The 11,076-nt window shown below is 45.3% G+C and overlaps 1 protein-coding gene across 1 annotated transcript in view; it reads left to right on the top strand.

The window, feature by feature from the left end:
- The window catches only part of LOC142930106 (anoctamin-5-like), a 61,925-nt gene extending 58,895 nt beyond the window's left edge, over positions 1-3,030 (top strand). The window contains exon 14 of the mRNA XM_076072169.1: positions 3,006-3,030. Coding sequence (XP_075928284.1) covers positions 3,006-3,030 — 25 coding nt within the window. The remainder of the gene's footprint in view (positions 1-3,005) is intronic.
- Positions 3,031-11,076: the final 8,046 nt, after the last annotated feature.

The raw sequence follows: 11,076 nt of genomic DNA on the forward strand, positions 1-11,076 counted from the left end.
TTAAAATAAAGAAGACCACCACCAGCGTCACCAATTGCAGCAGTAGCAACAGCCAGAATTCGGACATCAAGAGGATGGACTGCACGGAAGCAGGAGGCTGCGTGGAGCAGAGCATCCCCAAGGTGGATGAACCCAACCTGGCACCTTTAGGTACGTCCTAGTAATGCACACACTACATTTCATTTGGATGTAATTCATAATTTCACAAATTTGTTAATGTACGAATATGTTGACCATATTTGTATGCCTGCGCTGAGGAGTCTAGAGATCTGATGTGGTGTTGCTCGGATGTTGGGTTAAACCGTGAACCGGGAACCGGGAAAATGTTCCCGGTTAAACCGGGAACATTTTTGAATGTATAGACCGAGTCATTTCCACAATGGGAATTTCCTCTTCATTGTACTAACACCTAACTTCCATGCACATTTACTCATTCTTTTGCAGGTTATTATTGTGTAATAAATGAGCTGTAATAGAATAATCTGGCTCAACCACCTCAATGTTAAATTATAGTTGTTGCTCTGCATCAACATCAACCACACGAAGAAGTGCAAAATGTTGGGGCTTCAAAATATGCCCCAAAAATGTGTTCTTCTGATATTTTGCAGGAAATCAGTATCTTGCTTTTCTACTATTTGTACATATGTTGAACTTCTTTCGTACCATACATAGCCACCCGTGCTAATCGGAGGTATTTGTTGCTGGCCATTTGGCATTTTGGGCCTTTGGGCCTGTGGTTAGCAACCGTGATTGATAAAACGTCCCATATACATAGTGATGCAATGGCATCCACTGCATGGTGATGAATAAATTATGTATTAGCACGTGCATGTGCTCAACGGTGGATGTCTTGTGTTCCAGAGGAAAAGCCCTTCCCGTGCAGTGACTGCTCGTACGGAGCGACACAGAAGTCAAAGCTCAAGAGACACGTCCTGGGCGTTCACCACGTGCCCTTCGATAGCGCGCTGGACTCCGACTGCCCCAAGAAGAGAAGGCGGCTGGCTGGGTGCCGAGACCGCGGCTCAACTCTGGATTTGGAGCGCGCACGATGCTCACGGAGAACTCCCTGATGATTTATTTCATCCTGAGGCTGAGGTACCACATGTGGGGCGATGAACTCAAGGTTTTGTGCAGCGGACATTTCCATGATTAAATTTCGTCACGTTCACTGCTGCGAGGTTACATCTATTGCCGTATATTTCTAGTCAATTGCTGTATTTTCTTGTATTCAATATATTTAATAAATTGTCCTAATTTCATAACAAAGGTTTTTGGGTTAGATCGTGTAAGCATAAATGTCATAACTCTCCACCACCTGACACAGCCAATTAGTAAGGAATTTGTCACGTAAACAAAACTCCACTTAGTTACTACTTCAGCCCACCGGTGTTTTGGAGAGTAAATCCACAAGATGAGTACGACGTTTCACTGGTAATTACATCCAGCATCATCGGGCGATTTGCCAGAATAGTGAAGCCATCCCCCTGCTTCCGGTCTTAAATAGAGAAAGGCGATGTCATCACTGAACCCATCAGGTGCAGAAATCAGAGGCGGGGAGGGGGATTATTGAAATTATATAATTGATTAGTAATAATTAAATTAGTATGTTTCCTCTATAAGTAATGATAAATGTGAGATGTCTTCTTCCTCCACGCGTTTGTTCCAATCACGTGGGGTCCACCGTCCTTGCCACCTTCTCCACACCGCCCCGTCCCGCGCCATCTCTCCCTCCGCTCCTCGGGCCACCACGTTCGACCGCATCACCACATCGCCCCACGTCTTCTTCTTCTGCCTTCATCTCCTCATCTTACAATCACAATTACTTAATAATACGCTTCCAGGCCGCACTAAGCCTGTAGCTGTCAGAGAGGTTAAAATAATACAAATTTTCTCAGTTTCAATGGATTCTCGAATTAGTCTTGGCCAGTAATAATGAGTTTTACACAACACTTCATCGTTATCAAAATACATTAAGTGTTCTTGTTGGCAAGCATGTACTGCAACTTCCGACAGTTATGTTTGAGAGTGTTTAATATTTATTTGGTGTTCTTTTAGTCTTGCGCTGTTACATCCCGTCTGTGCAATGTAACATCTGCCACGTAAGGCATTAATCCGATACACACCATCCGTTGATGACTTAAGTAATCAATCTTTAGTACAAGATACAATTTTTTGAATTTTGTGTACCGTGCCAAATCGTACTTAGATTTTTAGCTTTTTGCTTTTCCAAAACTCGCGCTAATTTGTCAGTTACTCCCATGATATGTGGTATTTTAATTGTTTAATAACCTGATCACTTTCAGCAGTATTGCTGCTCGATCTTGGTTTGGCATTCACTGCTCTGTTAATTTGAGCATTATTGTAGACATTCAATCGTCGCATTTCTTTGACATGTTTAATCTCTCTCCTCAGACTTTCACCATCTGACACTGTTTTAGCCAGATGTATGTGCATCTTGATGAGAGAGGTTTTCTGTGCGGGGTGATGATGCGAATCTGCATTCAGATAGGCATCAGTGTGTGTTATACCATTTAGGCCTCGTCCGAGAAATCACCTCTCCAAAGGAAATAAGTATTTAGAGGCCACACGGGACCCGGGGAGGGGGGGGGAGTTTATTGTTGTGTCTGTTGCTGAGAGCAGATAGCGCGCAATGGAGAGCTTGCTCAGAGCGGAGCTGGGCACGGACTCGGTGAGGACGCTGGGCGCTTCGGCCGGTGGAGGCTGCATCAGCACCGGGCAGAGCTACGAGACGGGGCACGAACACGTGTTCACCAAGATCAACACCAAGAGCGGGGCACCCTCCTCTACGCCTCCTCACCACGCCACCTCAACACCTCACCTCCTGTACCCTCCTCTTTGCCTCCTCTACACCATCTTGCATCCACGCCTCAACCTTCATTCATTCAGCCCTGTATCACTTTTTTTTCACTGCGACTACTAGCACCACCGTGGTGAATGTTGCAGTGAACTTCACCTCGTTGATTCCCCCCTGCACCCACGTTAAGGGACTCGGTCTACCAGAAACTTTGACCACATCGTCTCATTCACTCCGCGTTCAACCACCGCGCCTCACTGCAGGTCACAACAACGCACTCAACTAAACAACTCGGTCACCCACTCATCCAGTCACTAACTCAATCACCCTATCACACATTCATCCAGTCACTAACTCATCCAGTCACTAACTCAATCACCCTATCACCCACTCATCCAGTCACCCACGCATCCAGTCGCCCACTCATCCAGTCACCCACGCATCCAGTCACCCACGCATCCAGTCACCCACGCAATCACCCTATCATCCAGTCACCCACTAACTCAATCACCCGATCACACATTCATCTCGTCACTAATTCAATCACACACTCAGCTAGTCACTCAGTCAATCATCCTATCACACACTCATCCAATCACCCACTCATCCAGTCACCCATTCATCCAGTCACCCATTCAATCACGCACTCATCCACTCACCCACTCATTCAGTCACCCACTCATTCAGTCACCCACTCATTCAGTCACCCACGCAATCATCCTATCACCTACGCATCCAGTCACCCACGCATCCAGTCACTCACGCATCCGGTCACTGACTCAATCACCCTATCACTCACTCCTCCACTCGTTTACTCAAACACTCACCCATTTACTCACCCACCCGCTCACCACCATGCAGGTCACCTCACTCTTCTTTTCAGCTTCATTAGTTTGCACTGCTCCACTCTGGAATCCACACCCGGTCTTCCTGTTTTCCCAAACTCTTGCAACAATAAACTTGATCAATTTAAGGAACGCGTTTCTTTGATCTTAATTATCTAATTACTCATTGGACAGTTATGTATTATTATTTTTGTTGTTGCTGGCCGCTTGGCGTTTTGTATTGTGTGGGGTTTGCATCGCTGTCAACCCCTTATCAGTGCCTTCCTTATTACAGGACAATTCAGACCTTGTTGGTCACCCCGTGCCCCTTATAAGTCCCATGACAAGGGAGAAACACACAAATAAACTTAACAAAAATGTTGCCCGTATTGAAACGGCCGTGTGCCGTATGGACCTGACAACTCACTTTCCCCCAACAGAATACGGGTAAACCGTGTGGGTTGGCGGCTATGGGTTTTGTTGTGTTTGCAAGTCCAAGTTATAGGACTGCACCATGAGTTGTGCGTGGTTCTTATTGGTGGGAGATTCCCTTCGCTGTGTTGCACGCCAGTGGCTGGGGGCTGCCTGGGGCCAGTGAAGTGTGAGCCGGTCCCAATGTGCACCGGCAAACATTTACCGCCAGGTGGCCCCAGTCCACACGTGGACACCTGAAGCCCTTGGATTTCTCCAGGTGCTCCGATTTCCTCCCACATGTAAACACTCATTGATCTTGATTTGAAGCTTTCGTGACTGCAGGAATCCTTACTCTTTGGTTCTTTCGGTAAAGTCACGTAGGTAGAAAAAATAATAATGGATCACGACGTTTCGATCGCCACACAAGCAATCTCACTGAGTTTCAAGACTCTTGTTCAGGAGGGGCCTGCCAACTTTTCGCTGGAGTAATTTGAATGTTTGGTTAGTACCAGTTACATTGTATGTTGTTGTTTTGCTATGGGAGTAAATCCACACAGAGAAAGGGACCAGAATGAGGAAAGCGAAGCCAGGCAGTCCTTCAGAAGATGTCATGCACGGGCGTGACCACTGCACCACCCTGCCGCCCAAACAAAAGTAATTTAAATAATGTACAATACTGGCATATAAACCCTATTAGTATCAACTGAATTTCTGGACAATGTGGCACGTGTATAGCTGCATCGGTGTTTCTAAAAGTCGTGTTCACATTGCCTGAAATTAATCATATTATAAAGTACAGGTTTCCCACCTCTGGTTTCGTTTTACTTACTGGTTGTCCTCATTATGTGTGTCACAGGTAATATGGCAAGGAAAATATTACGCAGCACGAGTTGTAGGATTAGTACAATTATGGTGACACACGTGACCCCCTCTACACAAGAAAACAGCTGAGAGTCAATGCTGTGGTGTTGTGCGATTGGTGCAAGCGACCCATCATTGTGTTTTGATGTTGAGCTGTTAAAATTGCACTGTTGTGAGGTGAGGTCAACGCCGATGACTTCTTCCAGCGGTGTCAAGATCAGCATTTTGAAGAGGCTCGCGGAGGATGATACTGGGCACTAGGGTGCAGTCTCCCTCCATGAACAACAGAGGGCAGAGGAGCGACACTCACAACAATTATTGGCGTAGCACTGGGCGTATAAAACACAAAGTTGGAAGAAAGTTTATCTCGGGGAGTTAACCCACAACACCTGGGTCTGTCCCGCGTGTTCACACGATAACGCGTTTTCACTACGTTGAGATTTATAAGGGCACGGGGTGACCAATAAAGTCTGAATTGGTCTGTAATAAGCTCGGCCCTGATAAGGGGTTAACAGATATGAAATAATCGAGCAGACAGACACGGGCCTGACTTCATCCACAGATGCCTTGTTGAGTCTCTAATTTTTAGGATTCTGCTTGAGACGTCTTGCCAGTTCCTCACCAAATAATGTGTACGTGTGAGTAACCAGACCTACCTGAGATCTCACGCCTCGTAGAGAGCCAAAATAAATATCGTACGTTTATAGATTGCTCGGTAACCTCCGTTCCATGCTGCCATCGACTGGCCAAGAATGTGGCCTGTAGATGCTGCCATCTGCTGGCCACTGATGTAGATGGCAGCATGGAAGGTGGTGAATTGCGGTCGTTGAGATGAGTTTTGATTGGTGAGATGAGTGAGGTTGGTGCTGTGGATGAGATGGGTGCAGTCAGTATGGTGACTGTGTGGTTGGTGTGGTGAATGTAGTGGTTGGTGTGATGAATGTAGTGGTTGGTGTGGTGAATGTAGCGGTTGGTGTGGTGAATGTAGTGGTTGGTGTGGTGAATGTAGTGGGTGGTGTGGTGAATGTAGTGGTTGGTGTGGTGAATGTAGTGGTTGGTGTGGTGAATGTAGCGGTTGGTGTGGTGAATGTAGTGGTTGGTGTGGTGAATGTAGTGGGTGGTGTGGTGAATGTAGTGGTTGGTGTGGTGAATGTAGTGGTTGGTGTGGTGAATGTAGTGGGTGGTGTGGTGACTGTGTGGTTGGTGTGGTGAATGTAGTGGGTGGTGTGGTGAATGTAGTGGTTGGTGTGGTGGATGTAGTGGTTGGTGTGGTGACTGTGTGGTTGGTGTGGTGAATGTAGTGGTTGGTGTGGTGAATGTAGTGGGTGGTGTGGTGACTGTGTGGTTGGTGTGGTGAATGTAGTGGGTGGTGTGGTGAATGTAGTGGTTGGTGTGGTGGATGTAGTGGTTGGTGTGGTGACTGTGTGGTTGGTGTGGTGAATGTAGTGGGTGGTGTGGTGAATGTAGTGGGTGGTGTGGTGAATGTAGTGGTTGGTGTGGTGAATGTAGTGGGTGGTGTGGTGAATGTAGTGGGTGAGATGAGTGTAGTAGGTGTGATGAGTGCCATTTGTGCGGTTAGTGGAGTTGGTGTTTGGTGAGTGAGGTGAGTGTGGTGTGATTGGTGAGGTGTAGTTGGTGAGGTTAGGTTTGTGAGGTGTAATTGGGGTGGTGAGGTGGGTGAGGTGTAATTGGTGAGGTAAAGTTGGTGAGTGTATCAGTGAGCACCTGGAGGATTCTCCTCCACGGTCGCCTTTGTCTCCCCCAGTAGCGATGTTCACTCCACACCGCACCAGGAACTCATCTGAGGCTGAGTCGACCTCACACTCTCTCACTGTCTCACAACAACAACAACAACCGCCATTCGCCACTAAGTGGCGGTGACGTCACCACGATGCTTGTGCCAGACCATGTGCACCTTGAGGCCACGTGAAGTGTCGAACGCCCGCTGGCAGGAGGTCACGGGGCAGACCCAGGTGGTGCCACGGGTCGACTGACTGAGATGACTGAGATGACTGGCTGATGCACCACCTGTGCCCCCTGCTCACACTCACGCACGCGCACTCACTCACAAGCGCGAGTTCGCGTTTTCAGGCGATATAAAATAATTTATATTTCATGCCAGTTGGTTCTGAAGGGCGGCTGTTTGTAATTTGGGCGTTCGTAAGTCGAGGACTGTCTGTAAATAAAGATTCCGATTGTGGGGCTTTCACCGTGGGATGAGCTTGGCCCGATCCGCGGGGGCGTGGCTTGCACGACAGTGGGCGGGGCATAGCCGCGACGGGCGTGGCTTATCCAGGAAGTGGAGACCGCGAACGCCGGACTGCAAGCCTGAGGGAAGCGCGCTCCTTTTAAAGTTAACAACAACATTGTTAAATGTAAGTAGCGCCTCTCTACTTTATTATTGTTTTACTTGTTTAATACATTACTTGTGGTGCCGTGAGTCGAGTGAAATGAGTCAATAACCTTGCTAGACATGGCTAAGCTTTTAATAAGGGGCGCCGCGGTGTCGAGATGTTAACTACCTCGCTAGGCCTACAGCAGCGTGGAGGTTCCATCCAGACCCTGACGCCTGCTCTGTATTTGTTAATTTTTTCCCCTGTGGTCGCGTAGATTCTTCTCCTGGTCCTTCGGTTTTCCCCTCCACATTTAGAAACGTGAGTTTAGAGTACTTGACTGCTATAAATGTCCACATGATAAGCCACTTTCGTTGAGCTATCATTTGTGTCCAGGTCGCTTCTGATAAGAGTTATATAGCTCAGTGGGCCTTACCTGGTTAAATAGAAATAGTTTATAGTTTAGTTTATAGTTCATAAGAACTCGTGACAAGGGTCAGTGTCTACTTCAAATATTGTTCAGGCTCTGGAGACCTCCAAAGTTATTCGTGATGTTATACATTTGGTTCGTTTTGAGCATAATCGCGACCTCATAATTATTACGTGATACACACGCTGAATATACGCACACAACCATCGTGTACACGTGTGTCGTGCCCTCTATTGTCCACATAGACGGCTTGTGCTGACGAGAGAACGATCTTAACGTACAATGTCGTGACATGTATCAGCCCTTTGTCGATCCAGCGTTTTGATAGAGGCCTCCCCCACACCACGGCGTTCGTGGGAGTTGTTTAACCATACTTCACCATGCCGGTCAATGCGGGTTTGGTGAAGTGAGGAGGCCCAGAAACTTGTATATGCAGATACGAGTTTGCCTGTGCTTGCATCTGCAGAATTACATTCTCACACATCTTCAAGTGTAGTTTAATACTTCTAAAAATGCATTTATTCTTCAGGATTCCATAAAGTACTGTGGTAAAAAGAAAACAACTTGATTTGAATAAATTTCGATTTAAAGCTTTCGTGACTGCAGGGATTCATCTTCTTGGTTCTTTCGGTAAAGTCACGTCGAAGGGAAATAATAAAATAATAAAAATTTAACTATAAAATTCTCACGACGTTTCGGCCACAACACAAGTAGCCTTCCTCAGGTGAAGAAACAGAACTGTCGGAAAGACAGCGCTCCAATGAACACTGCTAAGCTTGGCAGCGTATTTTAAGCTGGGTGGGAGGAGCAGAGCGCCTTGACAAAGGAGTTTACATATCAACAGAATAATTTAGCATTGAAGTAGCTGTGTTAATGTGAGATATTAGCAGGATGTTAACGTCAGAAATTAGCATGTAACTGTGAGATTAGCATGATGTTATTGCGAGGAATTAGCATGTAACTTGTCACGGAAGTAGCTATGTTAAAGTCAGAGTTTATATATCAACAGAGGCATTTAGTATATTGACGCTAAAGAACTGCAACTACCCAACTATCATACAACAAACCGATGTGAAAGAACTAAATATAAACTACATCAATATAATCAATGTACTCAATATATTCTCCACTAAGCTGAGCTACTAACAATACGTCATTATACATTACACTTCTATGTCGCAAAAATTATTATAATATGCCTCCAAATAATGTTTTATTATAAACTGCCATAGACAGACCCCAACATTGAATTATACGCAGCGTTACTATACACTACCCTATACCTTAGATTATAATAATATTACACTGTATTATTTTACCAACCGTACTGTATACCACACTGCTATATATTGACTATACAATTACGATACTATATATTACCAAATAAATTATATTAAACATTACACTGAATACTTTGTTAAACAAGGAATGCTTTGAGCTTGTGGGTTGAATCCATCTGTGTGAAGTTGTGTTATTTCCCCATATGCAAGGTGGGGTCTCTCTGGGTTCCACTCACACAAACATCTCAATGCAATGGGACCTTTCTGAAAATGCAGTACTTAGACTCAATTAAGCTTTCCTGGGTAACTAGGTTAACATTGTAATAATTAGCATGAGAGATAATGACGTTCAGTTATAAGTGCCATTAATTGTACTATACTGTACTTTTATTGAAGACTATTTTACGTAGTTGTTTGTAAAAAAAAGTGTCAATTCTCAAAACTTTTTGACGGGCCCTCGTACAGAAATGATATTACAATCTTATATGGAGATTGCGAGTCAGAGTGTTGTGAATAGTGGAGTGAACGTGTGGTGCCATCATTATATTGTTGGTGTGTATATACAGAAAGGCCTATTTGGTGGGTAACATTAGGAAAATGGAGGTAGTTCGTCATTGTTGTTAAACAAAATCTTATTTGGGTGGATAAGAGGAGTAAAATCGTACATGATAGGAACTGCAATATTGTGGAGTTCTGGTATAATGAGTTGTAGTATATATGAATCTTATGTCACCTTAAGTATGCCTGTGTGAGTACACTCGTGACACGGGTGTCATTCGCGTGACCTTTGTCTTTTGTTTCAGATGTGCGAGAGCAACTCCGCTGCGAGTCAAGGTGGTGCTGGGAGAATTGCCTTCACCATTGATGGCACTTCACCAGCACCCATCTCAACCCCACCTCAATCCGGTAGGATTACAAGAACGAAAAAACGTATCTCTTGTGACGTCTGTGGGAAAAAATTCCAGCTGGCATGGTGCCTAGAAGCCCACGTAAGAACGCACAAGGAGACCCGTGATCAATGGTGCGGCATATGCGGGAAAAGGTTTGATCAGCTAGGAAAATTAAAAAGGCATTTGAAGACCCATGAGAAGGATTACGTGATAAAGGGTGCACCAGGCTTAGTGAATAACGGCAGTTTTGCCAATGCGGTGTTGAATCCACCGTCGCCCTATGAGATGTGCTCAGTCTGCGGATTTTTAAGTCCTATTGAAATCCTGAAAACTCATGAAAGTCTTCACGCACAGTTCTTGTACAGACCGAAGCCTGAACATGATTACACTTCGACAGAAGATAGCGGCGTTAAGATAAATGACATGAAATCCAATTTTCTTGAATGCTTTGGCCTAGTTCCACGTCAACAAACTGCTTCACCAGTCAGTGAGAATAAACCATACGCTGCTCTCGATCCTATGACGAGCATGAAAGTGTTGATGGCCTTGCAGCAGAAGAAGAAGGAAAAGCGAAGTAGACCTAAGCCCATTAAAAGAAAGAAGACCACCACCAGCGTCACCAATTGCAGCAGTAGCAACAGCCAGAATTCGGACATCAAGAGGATGGACTGCACGGAAGCAGGAGGCTGCGTGGAGCAGAGCATCCCCAAGGTGGATGAACCCAACCTGGCACCTTTAGGTACGTCCTAGTAATGCACACACTACATTTCATTTGGATGTAATTCATAATTTCACAAATTAGTTAATGTACGCATATGTTGACCATATCTGTATGCCTGCGCTGAGGAGTCTAGAGATCTGATGTGGTGCTGCTCGGATGTTGGGTTAAACCGTGAAACTCTGGGTTTCAGTCACCGAGCCATGATTAAACTGGCTTCTCATTGATGTTCTTATCCAGTTACCAAACACTTCTTCCAGCAAACACTTCTGATGTCGCGTGATGTGTAGGAAATTGCAATAACCTCCTAGTGGATAAAAAACGGTCACGAAGGGATGTCATGAGTAGTGCAATGATATCTCCTTCCACGAGCTGTTCTCTTACATGAGGTGGTTCACTGCTGTGTGAGAGTTGCACAGGGGTACTTCATCTCATGACATGGAGCCAATAGCACCATTGGAAGAAAACTGAGTAAAATACATTGCTTGACAAATTCCAAAAAGTATCTATT

The sequence above is a fragment of the Petromyzon marinus genome, chromosome 37 (assembly GCF_048934315.1).
Source record: "Petromyzon marinus isolate PM22_M1 ecotype Great Lakes invasive population chromosome 37, UKy_Petmar_22M1.pri1.0, whole genome shotgun sequence".
Taxonomy (NCBI): Eukaryota; Metazoa; Chordata; class Hyperoartia; order Petromyzontiformes; family Petromyzontidae; genus Petromyzon; species Petromyzon marinus.